Below are 17,689 nucleotides of genomic sequence, written 5' to 3'. Positions count from 1 at the left end.
TTCTTATTCTGCTTTTGGCATTGTGCTTCAAAAAAAATAAAAACACTGTAGATGATCATTTTGCAATCCTACAAATCACACCAATATATATACGGCAGCTGAGCGGGTTCATGGGTAAAGGCGTGGTAAAATTGTGCCAGCTGCAGTCAATATATCTGGTCGACGGGGGGTCTGTCAGTCGGGCACTATCTTCCACCTACAGCCCAGTCTTGGCCCCCTCAAGATAGATAATTAGCCACAGATAACTAGATCAGACTTCTCTCTCCTGTCTAATCTAGTGATGGGGAAACCAGGACGACTGAGGGCGTCGCGGACGATTCTGTGACCAGCAGAAGCCGTGTAACCAGGACACCAGGTCCCTTGTGTGTGTAATAATAATTACCCCCCTCCATGTGGCTTCCTGTACAGCCAGCTCCGGTGGGGGTGGAGGATGTTATCAATGGTTCCAGGACACAGACGATCCATTCCACTCTTCAAATAATAGTGTAACTTGTCCTAATTTTCTTGTCGTTGCTGCCCTATATATCCTGCCCTGCTTTTCCCTCTTTAATACTTAAAAGGCACCCCAGTCCAAAAAAAAAAAAGAAAAATCTCATTTAATGCAGTCATATTTGCCATGGTGTGCTTGTAAAATCTGTTCAGCCAATCTGTGTCCAAGTGCTGTGTGGCTGCATGAAGAGGGAGAGAACGCTTTCCAAGCGTGCAATTCTGTCCTCCCTTTATTATCCTTAATCTATTACTCCGGCTTTCTTTTCTCCTTTCTCTGCTTTCTCCTTCTCTCCCCTTTTCATTTTCGCTCTTGCTCTCTTTTTCTAATTACCTTTTCATTTTGTCTCCCTTCCTCTGTCTTTGTTCTCCCTTTTTATTTTCTCTCCCTCTTTTTATTTTTCTCTCCACTCTTTTTTGTTCCTTCTTTCCCACATATCTCTCTTTTTTTTGTCTCTTGCTTTCTTATTCCTCTTTTTTTCCATTCTATTTCTTTCTCTATCCTTTCTTTCTTCTCTTTCTTCCTCTCTCTTGTTCTCTTCATCCATCCTTTCTCTCTCCTCTCCATTCTTAATTTCTTTTGTCTCTCTTCTCTCTCCATCCTTTCTTTATTCTCTTTCTCTCTTTTTCTCCTCTCCATCCTTCCCTCATATGTCTCTCTCCTCTTCATCCTTCTTTTCTTTTTTTCTCTTTTTCTCCTTCTCTCTCTCTCTCTCCCCTTCTCTCTCTCTCTATCTCCCCCCTTCTCTCGCTCTCCCACGCGCGCTCTCTCTTCTTCCTCCTCTCTCACGCTCTCTCTTCTCCTCCTCTCTCGTGCTCTCTCTTCTTCCTCCTCTCTCTCCTTCCGTCTCTCTTTCTCCTTCCGTCTCTCTTTCTCCTTCCGTCTCTCTTTCTCCTTCCTTCTCTCTTTCTCCTTCCTTCTCTCTTTCTCCTTCTTCTCTCTTTCTCCTCTCTCTCTCTCCTTCTCTCTCTCTTTCTTCCTTACGTCTCTCTCTCTCTTCGTCTCTCTCTCTCTCTCCCCTTCCTTCTCTCTCTCTCCTTCCCTCTTTCTCTCTCCTTCCCTCTCTCTCTCCTTCCCTCTCCTCTTCTCTCTTTCTCTCTCCCCTTCTCTCCCTCTCTCTCCCCATTCTCTCCCTCTCTCTCCCCCTTCTCTCTCTCTCTCCCCCTTCTCTCCCTCTCTCTCCCCCTTCTCTCTCTCTCTCTCTCTCTCTCCTCCTTCTCTCTCTCTTTCTCCCCCCTCTCTCTCTCTCTCTCTCCCCTTCTCTCTCTCTCTCCTTCTCTCTCTCTCTCTCCTTCTCTCTCTCCCCTTCTCTCTCTCTCTCTCTCTCTCTCCCTCCCTCCCCTCTCTCTCTATCTTTCTCTCTCTCTCCCCCTTCTCTCTCTACCCTTCTCTCTCTCTCTCTCTCTCTCTCTCTCTCTCCCCTTCTCTCTCTCTCCCCCCTTCTCTCTCTCTCTCCCCTTCTCTCTCTCTCTCTCCCTTCTCTCTCTCTCTCCCCTTCTCTCTCTCTCTCTCTCTCTCCTCTCCCCTTCTCTCTCTCTCTCCCCTTCTCTCTCTCTCTCCCCCTTCTCTCTCTCTCTCCCTTCTCTCTCTCTCTCCCCTTCTCTCTCTCTCTCTCTATTACCCCCTCCCAACCCCCACTTGAAAACTGATCTATAAGAATAGCAGCTCTTCCTAGATGTCCATCACCTTGCACCATCCATTAGGTCAGTTGCTGTCGTTTCGGGGTGTGCCAGAGGCCTACAGCGGTAATGAGCATAGAGTCGCTGCCCTGTGACCCTTTAAGCCCCCCTCCCCAGGTTAATACCAGTTTAGGCTCTCTCAGGTATCACTACCACCACTGAATACATTAGGTGAGAGGAGGGGGTGGGGATCATCGCCTGTCTATACAGAGCTCTCACTTTGTTATAGTTCAAAGAGCACCTAGACATCCCATTGTAATGACAGCAACAATGTATGGTATTATATTTACACCAACCAAGAAATCTATAAAACGTGTAATTATCACCCAGTGCCCGTGTTTATGTAGGATCTGACAATTAAAAAAAAAAAAAAATTCTCCTTCAGCAGTGCCACAGACGACGTGTTTGCTGGAAATCAAAATTATGATCACTTGCATTAGAATATCATTTCATACTGTACTATCAGTTCAGAACGTTTAGATGAAGCCAATTTTCTTTAGATCTTCCAATAACTATGTGGTGTCAGGGCCTGCTTGATGGGATACCCATTGATGGGATAGTTTAGATTTAGGTTCTCACACATCAGTCTTTGTAAATCCAATGGTAAATGTACAATCCGATTGTGTTGTGTGTAGACATCTTAAAATAATGAAAACCCTCCAATCTGTGTGTTTTATTCTTGAATCCATCTTAAAAATTCCACAAAAAATATTGAGAAATTGCACACAATTGCCCCTTATTCTCATGGATACAATCAGAATATTTTAACAGATTATCGTTAAATTATTAACAAGTGATGGCACCTGGCTGGTAAGGGGGAGGTTGGGTATTTCTGATTGAAAGATTATAGTTCCCTAGATGTTGGAACAGTGTTAAACGTGTCTGAACGCCACCTAGACACATATCCCTGTAAGATACAAAAAACAATGATGGAGGAAAAGGAGATGGCTCTACAAACTATATATACAGCTGTGAAGACCATAATAATAGCTCAGCAATACACTAACACAGTAAGCTAAATTACCTCTACACTTGGGTTCTCCAGGAGGTAGCCTTCTGGTTCAAAGTGTTACATGTCTCTTCTCCATATCTAGTGGACATGCCCCAAGGCAACCCGGTTCTGGACATGGGTATACGCCATGATCAGGTCAGTCTTGAACGTTTCCCTAGCCTGTAACCCCTAGGAGGCCCTGTTGCCTAAAACAAACCCGACCCTCTCTGCTACCCAAAGGAAGCTGGTGGGATTTGTGTTCCTGGCGGGCCACCAAATGTTGGCCACAGCCTGGAAACAACCTTTTCTCAACTTTGCTGAGGTTCAGCAAAGGCTATTGGGGACCATGGCCCCAGGAGAAGCTCACTGCTATACTTAGACTCTCACGCTAAGTTTCTAAAGGTTTAGGAAACCCTGTATATCCTATAACGGCCGCCTAAACTTTGATTTCAGTTTGATGTTCTCTATCATCGTCCTTCAGCACTTCGGCTGCTGGCCCACATGGGACCACACCCTGACCCCCCCCTCCCTTTTTCCCTATCCACCACACCCTACACCCCAGTCAAGTACTCCCCCTCTCCCTCAGCCTTCTCTTCTTTTTTCCTCTCCACCTCCTTCAAGCACTCACTGTTTCTTCCTGCTTTCTCTTTGTGCTTCTTTTATTATTACGGTATTATTATTATTTAAGGTACTTGTATAGCGCCGTCAATTTACACAGCGCTTTTACATATACATTGTACATTTGCATCAGTCCCTACCCTCAAGGAGCTTACAATCTAAGGTAGGAGCTTTTACGAGCTGTCTAGCACTCCCCCCCCCCCCCCCTTACCGCCCTTATAGAGGTGCCCATGGGTGGAAGCATGGAGCACTCCTTAATATCTCCACTTTTTTTTGCTAGTCATGAAGCTTCTGTTACTACATGATTTGCATTATACAGTTGGCATGCAACATTTTGCATCATCCTACTGTGATGTATTTCCTAACACATTGCATCTCCGTGCACCCTGTTGTTTTCTGTGTTATACCAATGCTTTCCTATGCATTGTTCTGGAAAAAAAAATTCTAAACTCTGTAAATCCTTTGTCAAACAAGGCACTACATGCCAGTATAAAAGGTGTGGGATGCCACTCACCCAGCCCAACGCATGTAGGTATATGTGATGGCCTAAGCCAACGCTGCTCCTAAAGCATCTCACTTGGGTAGGGTGAAACGCGTCAGTGAGTGTGGCCAGTGGTGCTGTGTCAGATGAGGCCATCACATATGCTGACATTCATCGGGCTGGGTGAGCGGCTCCCTACACTACATCTTTTATACTGGCATTTCTGAATGTGTGAAACCTGATGGCAGCACCTGAGTTTTAGCGAGGAAACACATTACACCTCAGGCTTGAAGCAGCACTACAAGGTTCTAAAGGTCAAAGTGCAACAAGCATTTCACTGAGGAGATCACCATAGGACTGGGGGACAATACCCGCATTGCTAAATCGCATAACAATCCAATATAAAGGATCAAAGCAGGGGAAAGAAAAGAGAGAAAACAAGAAAAGAGAAAAGGAAGATCCCAGGGACGGTACAAATGAATGGCGAGGTTACCCAAGACACGATGGAGGTTATAGGTCGATGTTCAAATAACGTACTCTTGTACTCCAGACCTTTTCAAATTGTTTATTTGCTGGCAAATTTCTCATGGGCCATGAGCCACGATAGCTTCTGCCCGTACCTGAGAGACAGGGGAAGGCTTCTTCCAAGACCCAGCAATGGTGAGCTTGGCCGCTAAGAGGATAAAGAATATCAATCGTTGAATGGCTTGAGACATTTTCTCAAGTGGTTTATTCAGCAAGGCCTCACTCGGAGATTGCAAAATAGAGACTGCGGTCACCCGCCTAAGGAGGGCAAAACCTTTTATTGCAGAAACACCGAAGTCGGGAGCATTCCCATCAGATATGGAACCCCTGCCTGACTTTGATTGCTCGGGAACATTTTGGAAGCTCTTGGTTTCCTTGCACTTGGTAGCAGTTGCCCTGTGTTCTTCAGCTCATCGCTTGGGTTGGTCAACCTGTTTGTGGTATTGAAAAAAAAAAAACAATCTGGGTTGGGGGCACATTGCCGCACAACGCGGTGCTTTTAAAATAACATGTTTTCATCCGTTGAGGCGAGTTCATTCATTTGTAATGGGCTGTAGATGCAACTCAAGGCAACAACAGCAAAAAAAAAAATAGGCCCTATAGCTTAACACTCAGCCCACCACAATGCACAGGGAATTGGCATTTGTGTATTGTTTTTGGGTGCAGCTAGCAAGGAACGGAAATACAGATTCGTAACACACGTATACAGCGCATCGCCATAACTTCCACAGAGATGGGACAGCAAATTGCAAAGGTTCTCGACGGTGACGGCGTTGATCAGTTTCAGTACAGGCACATGTCATGTCACCATTATCTGCTATAGCCGCCCTTAAGCTAAAAGATAGACAATAGCACTGATCCTAGAAAATATAAACATTGAACCCCCCTCGCCCTTCCACATTCCTGTTACAGAGAGAAGCTCCCATCCCACAGACTCCATCTATCCCATCCCAACCCCCACCTCCCCCTTTCCCCGTACTCCCACACACTGCTCTCACATTCCCCACCGGAGCGAGGAATCCCCCCCCCCACACACACACACCTGCTCGTATATTATCCGCCGAACTGATCACCCAGAACCCTTTGCTGCAGCCAGACTCCCACAGGCCGATGCCGTCATTATGGCGCCCAGAGACCAAAACACATAGGCAGAAAAGATTGTATGTTATATGTAGATACATAGCTCCCAACTGTCCCTGATTTCAAGGGACTGTCCCTGATTTGGAGCAATGTCCCTCTGTCCCCCTCATTTGTCCATCATTTTGGTCTGATCTATAGAGTTGAATATAAAATCCAATTTTTATCTATCAAAAAGTGTTTTCCAGCCCTAAACCTTTCATCTGATTTCTAAATTGCTCAATTTGCAAATTCCAAAAGCCAATATAAAGGAATAGTGGTTAAAAAAAAGCACTTGTGGGTTTAACTAATCTTGTTTTTTTTTTTGTACAATTCTCCTTTAAGGGGGCGTGGCAGGGTTGTGTGTCTTATGCCTGCATACTTTTGCTGATAGGTGTCCCTCATTCCCATCTCAAAAAATTGGGAGGTATGGTATATATAGTATGGTGCATTTTGTGTATGGTGTTTACTGGTAAGCACATGTTTATCTCTGATTGTTGCAGTTGAGTGTGTCTGAACCAAGCAAAACGATCCTATTCCCATGATGCAACAGGAGCGTTCCTTAAATCTTTGCACCACAGTAGCTGTGCTGTTAGTCTGCAGGGTGCTTTGGAAGGGGGTGGACAAAGACGGAACATTTAGGAGGGTGTTGGGTACTGTTGTATGTGTATTAGCAGCCATAGGAGGAACTAGAAATGTTATGAACCATGTTGGAATACGGTTTACTTATTCTGTAAGTATTTACCGTATTTTATGCATGGTTTTCCCCATAAAAGCCTTCCCTTATGTAGACATCCAGAAGCCTGCTGTTGGGCGCCGCCATCTTGGATGTGATATCAACAGCCCCAGCAGACTCAGAGCTGTCACTCTATAGCGGGGGTGTCAAACTCCATTCTATTGTGGGTGGCATCAACATTATGGTTGTCCTCAAAGGGACAGTTGTGTCTATAGAAGACTTTATAAAATGTTTCCAGGGCTTTTTTTCTCCGAGAAAATTAACCATTTTCTCCTTGGGTCCACACTGATGTCCAGAAAAGACAAGCATGCAGTTGAAGGGCCTTTTTTTTTTTTTTTTTTTTTTTTTTTTTTGGGGGGGGGGGGGGGGGGGTCCTGTTGCTTAAACTTCATTGTATACAGAAGCTCAGGAGCAAAACATCCAGTGTACACATCCGATATTTATTATCTGAATATGACATGTAAAGTGAAGTTTGTCCAGAAGCAGAAATCTTCCTAAAGTTTACTTTTTTTGTTTCAGTTGGAGAATGGAAGGATTAGAACCTCTGTCAGATTTTTCTTGTTTTGCTATTCCACCCGGGTACACTCCATGGTTCACCCTGTAAGCAATTTATCCTGGCAACTGTGCCATTCCTAAAGTCAACTATACACAGCCAGGTTTTCCTTCGAATGTTCATACAACATTCTGGAAAATCGTTTGATAGAGCATTCCAGGACTCTGAAGTGGAAGGGGGTTCAATACACTGAATTAAAAGGGGAGTAGTTGAGGACTAAATTTGATTGGGGGGGGTGAGGACCCTATTGTTAAGGAGGGAGACTGAGGCCACTGATGTGAACTGGAGGGGCTGAGGCCTCTGATGTGAATTGGGGGGGCTGAGGCCTCTGATGTGAATTGGGGGGGCTGAGGCCTCTGATGTGAATTGGGGGGGCTGAGGCCTCTGATGTGGATTGGATGGGCTGAGACCTCTGATGTGAACTGGAGCGGCTGAGGCCTCTGATGTGAATTGGGGGGGCTGAGGCCTCTGATGTGAATTGGGGGGGCTGAGGCCTCTGATGTGGATTGGATGGGCTGAGACCTCTGATGTGAACTGGAGCGGCTGAGGCCTCTGATGTGAATTGGGGGGGCTGAGGCCTCTGATGTGAATTGGGGGGGCTGAGGCCTCTGATGTGGATTGGATGGGCTGAGACCTCTGATGTGAACTGGAGCGGCTGAGGCCTCTGATGTGAACTGGAGCGGCTGAGGCCTCTGATGTGTACTGGGGGGGCTGAGGCCTCTGATGTGTACTGGGGAGACTGAGGCCTCTGATGTGTACTGGGGAGACTGAGGCCTCTGATGTGTACTGGGGAGACTGAGGCCTCTGATGTGAACTGGGGGGGCGAGGCCTCTGATGTGTACTGGGAAGACTGAGGCCTCTGATGTGAACTGGGGGGGGCGAGGCCTCTGATGTGTACTGGGGAGACTGAGGCCTCTGATGTGAACTGGGGGGGGGGCGAGGCCTCTGATGTGAACTGGGGGGGGGGGGCGAGGCCTCTGATGTGAACTGGGGGGGGGGGCGAGGCCTCTGATGTGAACTGGGGGGGTGAGGCCTCTGATGTGATTTGGGGGGGGGGGGGGCTTAGGCCTCTGATGTGAACTGGAGGGGCGGCTGAGGCCTCTGATGTGAACTGGAGGGGCGGGTGAGGCCTCTGATGTGAACTGGGGGGGCTGAGGCCTCTGATGTGGACTGGAGGGGCTGAGGCCTCTAATAAGAGAGGAGGGGGCAGGACTCTGACATAGGGTTAAAGGGGATATTGAGGACTGACTGTGATGTGAAGGGGGGAAATAAAGGACTCAGATTTAGGGGGGGTGGAGGCTGAGGACTCTGATGTGAAAGTGGGGGGACTAATGACTCTGAAGTGAAGGGGGGGGGAGCAGAACTCTGATTTATAGGGTTAAAAGGGAAGACTGACTGTGATGTGAAGGAGGGAAATAGAGGACTCCGATTTAAAAGTGTGGGGGGGATGAGGACTCACTTTGATGTGAATTTAGGAGCCTGAGGACTCTGATGTGAAAAAGAGGGGGGGGCTGAAGACTCTGAAGTAAAGGGGGGGGGGGCAGAACTCTGATTTGTAGGATTAAAAGGGCGTGCGGGGGACCGAGGACTGACTGTGATGTGAAAGGGGGAAATGGAGGGCTCCAGTTTTGCAAGGGTGGGGGGATGAGGACTATGATGTGGAATGTGGGGCCTGAGGACTCTGATGTGAAAAGGGGGGGGAGGCTGAAAACTCTGATGTAAAAAGGGGTGGGGGGGGCTGAAGACTCTGGTGTGGAGAAAAGGAGGAGGTGGCTGAAGACCCTGATGTGAAAGGGCGAGGGGGGGCTGAAAACTCTGGCGTGAAAGGGGGGGGGGCTGAAAACTCTGGTGTGAAAGGGGGGCAGGATGAAAACTGTGATGTGAAAGGGGGGGGGAGGGTGGCTGAAAACTCTGATTTAAAAGGGGGGGGGGGCCCTAGAGGCTCTGATGTGGAGAACAGGAGGGGGCTGAAGACCCTGATGTGAAGGGGGGAGGGGGGACTGAAAACTATGATGTAAAAGGGGGGGGCTAAAAACTATGATGTGAAAGGGGGGGGGGCTGAAAACTCTGATGTGAAAGGGGGTGGTGAAAGGGGGGGACTACTGATGTAATGGAGGGATCCCAATTTAGATTGGGGTGCCTTGTAATTATATATAATCTGTAAAGGGTGGCGTGATTAAAAAAGAAAGGTTGAGAGACGCGGCTCTGTATATATATTATATGCAGGTTCCTATTAGACACAATATAAATGCGTCTCCTTCGTTCTCCTCTATTGGATGACATGGAGAAGTCACCTAACCCTTATATGTGTATTCCTAGCTGCACTCCCACAATCCTCTCCTCTCATCCTCCGCAAATCCGCTTAATCTCCTAATTGCCCACCTCGTCTTTAGCTGGGAATTACCCGTCCAGCCCTCCACACCCTCTGATTACCAACCTCTCGCCTGCTTTCAGACCGATCACACACCACCTTGCCCCCCATCCCCCACAGACACATTATTAATATCTGCTGCCCTTAGGGATGTTCCCTGCTGTGATTAGAACTGTCCTAATTATTGGGTTGGATTTGTTACAAGCCCCAGAATCCCTTATAAACAGCGTGGGCCTCACTCAGCAGGAAAAAAAAAAATTATTATTTTTTTTTTTTAAAGGGTACCTGTCATGCCTACCCTGCTGAGATGGAAAGAGAAGTAACTTTTACCATTGTTATTAGAAGAAAACACCATTATCGCTATATATCTGCTGCCCTTAGGGGGTACGCCGGAGCCGCCGGTATAATTATCCTAATAATCGGGAGGGATTTGTAACCAGCCCCCGGAATCCGATATAAACAGGAGCTCGCTTTTTAGACGTTTCCTATTAAGGCCAAAGTAGTCTTTGAAAAGTCGCCCGCCTGGAAACTTTATTAAAGGGGACCGGTCACCCATGCTGGGTGTATAAAACCTCTCTGATGTCTGAGATGGAAGGAGAAAGGGCTGAAGGTTTTTTAAGTGAACGACGTCCTCTTACCGCCATATCTGCCGCCCTACAGGATGCTCCCTACTGTCATTAATGGATTGGGTTTGTTACGAGCCCCCAGACATCCGTATAAACACTGTGCAATATTTTTAGAAGTTTCCTAACACAGCCAAAGTAAACTTTGTTCAAAAACTTTTTTCTTACCAAGAAACTATTTTTTTTAAAGGGGACCTGTCACCTATACACCCTGCGTGTAATGTCGTTACAACAGAGACTCATTTTAACGTTGGCGGTTTCAGGAAAAAGAGAACTTTTTTTTTTCGAGTCCGCGGTGTGCAAATACTAAACACCAAAAGTGAACAAAAAAGTGCACTGACCACCCCCCCACCCCCACCCCCCGGGGAACAAAACGCCCGACAGGGGTGAGGCAGGTCATACAACATGCAATTTTGTTTCCTTCAGCCACAGTTTAAAGGAAAGAAAATTGCTTGATTCCACCATCAACATAGTCAGTGTTGATGGGGGAATCCCTCCTGTGGAGCCATTGTGTTCTCCCAGCGGGAGGTGTTTTTTTTTTTTTTTTTTTTTTCTTCTTTAAATACTTTTTATTGTTTTTCTGAAAAAATTGTACAATACAATGGTGGGTTTCCCCGCCATCACAATACAATAATCACTGCTTGCAGCTTTAGCTGCTGGCAGTGATCATTGCCTGCAGCTATAGCTGCTGGCAGTGATTATTGTATTCTGATGGCGGGGAAACCCACCATTGTATTGTACAATTTTTTTCAGAAAAACAATAAAAAGTATTTAAAGAAAAACAAACAAAAAACAAAGCAAACAAAAACCTGTACAACCAGCCTGTCCATACATGGAACAGAATTCCCATCCCTCTACAGCCATCTTAAGGCAAACTCTGGTTTACTTGGCCAAAAAGGCCTGGTAGACCCTCCCCCCCAGCATACATTGGTACAAGATACCCTGTTGTTACCACACCCACGGTCACACATCTATCATTGCATTAAAGGGAGCAACAGACATTATTGGTACATTTTCTGTTAACCCCCTTCCCGCCCAGCGCTGGCATCCCTTTCATTGGGTCTGTATGCCAGGGGGATGGGAAGAATTGGCAATCACGTGACTCACTGTGGTTGACTATCCCGCCAATCCTGCTGGCTACCATTAGTGGGGACCGAGAACTGTCTGCTACAGCTCGGTCTCTGCGTTGGGAGCATGCTTTCAGCACGGGAACATCGGCTGCCCGCATGACACAGTGTTCTCCAAACTGCGGCCCAGGGGCCAGATGTGGGCAATTGCTTGCTTTTATCTGGCCCAATGGGGCATAATCCCCCCCCCCCCACAATGAGATCAATGAAGGGGTACATTTCCTCCACACAAGTTTATTCCAGTGATAAATTGTTTGCAAACCAACGCGTTTCGGGGATTGTATATCTGCCCCACCCCCTCCCCTTCGTCAGATCTTGGAAAAATGGTGTAGGTGTGGACAGCCCCGGATGGATTGCTGTGCAAACTCAGTTTATTGACAACCAATTATAGATTGATTACGGAGTCAACATACGCTGTTTCATTTCTTTTCAAGCTGATGAAGGGGGTAGAGGTACAGCCCCTGAAATGCGTTGGCTTTGCAAATTTATTTCTAAGTATAAAATTGATGCGCTTTAAATAAATAGTGCACAATATGCTGCTGCGACTAAGCTTAAATCCAGGAATAAAAAATGCATACATGTGAATAAAATAAATAATCATGGTGCTAATACATGTGTTAAAATTGCCAAAATAAATCTTCAAATTGGTGATGTGATGGTGAATATAAATAAAATAATAATGACACTCTGAGTACAATGTCCATGCAGAGATAAATAGTGGGGGAAAGTAAAAATAATTAAACAGTTCCTTCCCTTAATCCAGATTGATTGACTCACTGGGTTAGATCGTTTGTATCAGGATATTTAGTTTTTCTTGCATCCCACTTTAGCCATAATACTGATGGTGATTCGGCTCTCAGGATAAAGGTTTTATGCAAAGCAAGCAAAGAAAAAATAGATCATTGTGCAGTGAACTTACTTCATAGTACACAAGCAAAACAGGGACAAGAGATACACTCACAAACTCCCGGTCTATTAGAAGCATTCAAATATGCAGATTGCAGTCAGCCGCTGTGGACGAGGTTTCCCATAGAGAAACAGCTGCTGTTAACCTTCAGGTGTATTGCAGCACTGAACGTCCTAAGCTCCTCCCACGCATTGCATCACTGACACGTGACTTTTTCAAGGATATTGATAGCAGCTTTAATTTACTGATTTTATCATAGCACTAACTATATTGGTATATATATATTTTTTTAAGCACAATTTATTTATATCACACATATCTATCCACATCAGCGCTTGGTTTGTATTCATTTTTTTGCAAAATATTTATCATTGGAATAATATTTGGACTTGAATATTACGAAGGGTCACCAAGATGGCTTAGTTGGGAACTGCGTGTATGCCGAAATTTTTTGGCTATAGAGTCAACATACGCTGTTTCATTTTTCTTTCCAAACCCTGATAAAGGGGACAGCGGTACAGCCCCTGAAATGTGTTGGCTTTGCAAACAATTTATCATTGTGATAAACTTCTATTTGGAATAATACGAAGGGATCCTTAGATGGCCAGTTGAGAACTGCGTGTATGCTGATTCTTTTTTTTTTTTTTTGGGCTATGGAGTCAACAGACGCTGTTTTATTTTTCTTTCCAGGCCCTGATGAAGGGGGCAGAGGTACAGCCCCTGAAATGTGTTGGCTTTGCAAAATATTGATCATTGTAATAAACGTATATATTTGGACTTAAGTATTAAAAAGGGTCCCCAAGATGGCCAGTTGCGAACTGTGTGTATGCTGACTTTTTTTTTTTTTTTTTGTGGCTGGATTGTACTGCTGGGGTTTTCATAACTGTCAATCAAATAGCATTTCCTGAAGGAAGACGGCGTTGACAGTTAGTGTTTTTCTGTTCGAAAATATTGCTTGAGGCCTCCATGCCAGTCTTGTACATGTGTAATGAATTAGAAGAAAATAGGAGCAGTGTGTGGCAGCTCCTCCCCCCTCAGGATGTGACCCCTCCCCCTGGTGGGCGGAGCCACGATCCTCCGATTCCCAGATGCATTTCTTTTATTTTTAACGATCCTGCTGGGCAGGTTTATGGGAAGAAGAGGATGTTCGCTGTGGGTACAGAAATCGTTCCCCCGCACTGTCATGAATTAGAATGCTGGTTCTCATACTCTAGTAACCTTTTTGTATATGTATCCTTGGTCATTACTAAAACCTGCATTGCATTCTGTTTATTGGCCCTTTAATGGCAGCAGTAGGATGAGTCTGTCTTCCCTGAGCTCAGTCTGATGTATCATATGCCGCGTGCTTGCACCGTTAATGGGCCCGGACTCTTCTATAATTCATGCATGAACTGATGTGACCGGACCTGAGCTCCAGTTAACCGTTTGCTTTCCGTCTATAGCGCCTGCACAATGGCTGTGGTGTCTGGGGGCCCCCTTATAGCCTACTGCAGTCTAGTCACTGGGGGGGAACTACAACTCCCAGCACTGCCAAAATCAAAGTATATGTTCACGTGAAACAGATATTTTGGTTTGTTGACTGGTTGAAGCACCCACTGCTTTCCAAAGTTGACCAATCTAATGAGACAACCACCTTTTTACATCCACCCATCACATGGTATTGTATAAATCTGGCCATACACCTTCCAACCTAAATGTCTAACCTCTGTTTAATCTCCTTTAGATCAGCCAAAGCCCTAAATAAGCCATCAGCTCAGGTTGTACTGTATGTAGTCAGGTAGGGTTTCATATTATCGTGTTTCCCAGAAAATAAGCCCGGGTCTTATATTAATTTTTGGCAACAAAAGACACAGTAGGGCTTATTTTCGGGGTAGGTCTTACCATGTAATGTGCTGTCTTCTCTCCCCCTCTCTCTCCCTGCCAGTCAGGAATCCCCAGTGTGAAACGAGTTAAAATGCCTGTAAAATCCTATAATCCACTCTATTACAGTATTATATAATGTACAATGTGTGCGTTTCTGTAATATAATTGTGCCAAATACCTTCGTTATAGCGCCGCTCTGCGCCTCTGTGACCCGCCGGAGCTCTCTTCCCCGCAATTATATTACAGAAACACATACATTGTACATTATGTACTACTGTAATAGATTGAATTATAGGATTTTACACGCTTTTCAAACTAGGGCTTATTTTCGGGGTAGGGCTTATATTGCAGCCTTTCTGGAAAATAACGCTAGGTCTTATATTATTTTTGGGGAAACACGGTATGTAATTGTTTGATCAATCAGATTAAAAGGTGTATGGCTTCTTGTAATATGGGAAAAAATCCCCCCCCCCAGGTGTATCTGTTCTACTGAAGAAAAGTATCCCCACACAACATGATACTGCCACCACCATGTTTCACAGTGGGAATGGTATGTTCAGGGTGATGTGCAGTGTTAGATTTTCACCACACATAGCTTTTTGCTTTTAGGCTAAAAAATTAAATTTTCGTCTCACCTTCTTCCACATGTTTGTTGTGTCCCCCACATGGCTTCTCGTAAACTGCAAACAGGACTTCTTATGACTTTCTTTCAACAATGGCTTTCTTCTTGCCACTCTTCCATAAAGACCAGATTTGTGGAGAGCACGACTAATAGTTGTCCTGTGGACAGATTCTCCCACCTGAACTGTGGATCTCTGCAGCTCCTCCAGAGTTACCATGGACCTCTTGGCTCTTCTCTGATGAATGCTCTCCTTGCCCGGCCTGTCAGTTTAGGTGGACGGCCATGTCTTGGTAGGTTTGCAGTTGTGCCATACTCTTTACATTTTCAGATGATGGATTGAACAGAGCTCTGTGAGATGTTCAAAGCTTGGGGTATTTTTTTATAACCTAAGCCTGCTTTAAACTTCTCCACAACTTTATCCCTGACCTGTCTGGTGTGTTTCTCGGTTTTCATGATGCTGTTTGTTCACTAAGGTTCTCTAACAAACCTCTGAGGGCTTCACAGAACAGCTGTATTTATACTGAGATTAAATTACACACAGGTGGACTCTATTTGCTAATTAAGTGACTTCTGAAGGCAATTGGTTCCACTAGATTTTAGTTAGGGGGTATCAGAGTATAGGGGGCTGAATACAAATGCACACCACACTTTTCACTTAAACATTTATAAAAAAATGTTGAAAACCATTTATCATTTTCCTTCCACTTCACAATTATGTGCCACTTTGTGTTGGTCTATCACATAAAATCTCAGCAAAATGTGGAAAATTTCAAGGGGTGTGAATACTTTACAAAGGCATTGTATGGATTGCCTTAGAATAGAAGTTTATTCAGGTAATCTCATCAGCGGTGCTGCAAAGCCATAAGAGTGAACCTGTTACCCAGTGGCTCCATGTAGCTGATCCCTGGGTCCCAATGCTGCAGTCTACTTCTGGGTGTCACATATACGGACCCGGAGGATCCTGGAGGTAGGCAGCAGCTTTGAGACCCGGGGAGCGTCTGGTTGAAGACCCATTCACACTAAAGTGATTTTTTTGCGGCGGGTGAAGTAATTGACCACTGGGGGATACACAGAGATGAAACAAATCCTCCTACATACATAAGTTTTACCTGTTTATCTGTAATCTTCTCTAAATCTATTCAAAGTCCAGAATTTATAAAGCTTGTCTGAGCTATCGAAAAAAAAAGGGTGCAGAGAGCTGAAGCTACACTCTGCAGAGATCAGTGAGGAGAACTTTGAGAGCTGATTGGAGAGAAGGGACACCCCCCTCCTTTTCACACAGGAACAGAGCTGAGGCTGTCAATCACAGGCTGTGTGCTGGAGCTCCCTCCCGTCACCTTCTTTCTCTTGATGTCAGGAAAACTTGTCAGAAGTGATTCATGCTGATAGGAGAGGAAGAAAGCAGCAGACAGAAATTACACTTGGTGCTCTAGATTGGGACAAGTACATACTATAGAGGGATATGCTTTTTTTTTTTAATTTCATTTCTGAGCTTTACAACCACTTTAAGGTAAAAGAAAAAAAAGTTCTGTGATTAGCTCCCCCTTCAGCCCCCCCAAATACTTACCTAAGCCTGATCTCCATCCAGCGCTGTGCCCCAGAGCAGCGGCTCTCTCCACTCTCTCTCCTCCCTGGACAAGGAGACAGCAGGGGAGCTATTGGTTCCTGCTGCTGTCAATCAAATCCAGCAGTGCGGGGCGGGCATTGTTGAGCCACACTGTGTGTATCAGTAGACGCACACATCCGGGCTCGGGCCTGCACCAGTGCCACTACGTGGAAGGGAGGAGGAGCCAGGAGCGCCTGTGGGGACCCCAGAAGACAGCGATCAAGGGGCTGCTCTGTGCAAAACTATTGCACAGAGCAGGTAAACAATCTAAGGTCCCTAACTCACATTAATACACATATTAGGGCCAATTTAGACAGAAGCCAATTAACCTGCCAGCATGTCTTTGGAGTGTGGGAGGAAACCGGAGTACCCGGAGGAAACCCACGCAGGCACAGGGAGAACATGCAAATTCCAGGCAGGTAGTGTCGGGGGTGGGATTCGAACCAGCGACCCTTAACCCTTTATTGCTAGGCGAGAGTGCTATCCACTACACCACTGTGCCGCCCAATACGTATTTCCGTCTTTTTTTTCCATGGTCCTCCCTTCCCTTTCTAACATGTCTGTCCTTCTTCTCTTTTAGGTGACGACGTGACGGTGATCGAGCCGGGCAGTTCGGACAGCCGGGAGGAACGGGTGGACTTGTACTCGCAGGGCGAGGAGTCCCTTCAAGGCGGAGAGGGCAGCTATATTACCCACACGCTGGGGCTGGAGAAGGACGACGCTCACCCGCAGGTCACCAGCATCTCCAACATCTCCAACCTGCGCAGCGCCCTCCTGAGCAAGAACAGCCTGCTGTCCCTCAAGGCCGATCTGGGGGAGGAGAGCTCGCTGCTGTTCGAATACCTGCCCAAAGGTACCCACTCGCTCTCTCGTAAGTCCCTCCTTCTTTTTTTTCCCCGTCATAGCTGACCGCTCGCTAAGAGCCGATCACAAGCGCCTGTTTCTATTTTGATTTTGTTTGCAGAAAAGGTGGAAGTGAGAGCTGGTCGCTCACCATTGGCTACAACTGTTAATAATTGGATAAGATAAAAAGCAGATTTGTATTGTATGTTTTCTCTGCATTGTGTTTATTGTTCTCGTCCTGGACTCACAGGGTTAACCCAGCCCCATCCTATTTGGGGAAACGGCCACTTCCTTTTAGAACGCGTCAAGGTTTTAGGGGATGTGAAATTGATTCTTTTCCCGTCTCCTCTTCCTTTATGTTAAAGGGGAAGCGACTCTCATATCCCTTTTGTCCCCTCTATATAAAGGGAAGTGTAATCACTCCCAACTGCCTCTGCTGTAGACCCAACCGTCTCCGTCTATATCCCCGGCAGTTCCTCTTTCAGGTCTGGTGTATATAGTTCTATAAATGTGCAATATAAACACCACGTTTTTATATCGC

General features: G+C 45.8%; 1 protein-coding gene across 2 annotated transcripts in view; it reads left to right on the top strand.

Moving 5' to 3' along the window:
- The window catches only part of ZBTB46 (zinc finger and BTB domain containing 46), a 101,563-nt gene that overhangs the window by 55,685 nt on the left and 28,189 nt on the right, over window positions 1–17,689 (top strand). The window contains exon 4 of one of the 2 annotated variants that reach the window (XM_073607381.1): window positions 16,886–17,158. In XM_073607381.1, the coding sequence (XP_073463482.1) occupies window positions 16,886–17,158 (273 nt within the window). Of the gene's footprint in view, window positions 1–16,885; window positions 17,177–17,689 lie in introns of both variants that reach the window. The other variant, XM_073607380.1, reaches the window with a different exon arrangement.

Source organism: Aquarana catesbeiana, linkage group LG12 (assembly GCF_042186555.1).
Source record: "Aquarana catesbeiana isolate 2022-GZ linkage group LG12, ASM4218655v1, whole genome shotgun sequence".
NCBI classification, from domain to species: Eukaryota; Metazoa; Chordata; class Amphibia; order Anura; family Ranidae; genus Aquarana; species Aquarana catesbeiana.
The sequence above is the reverse complement of the archived record's forward strand: the minus strand, read 5'-3'. Positions and strand labels throughout refer to the sequence as shown.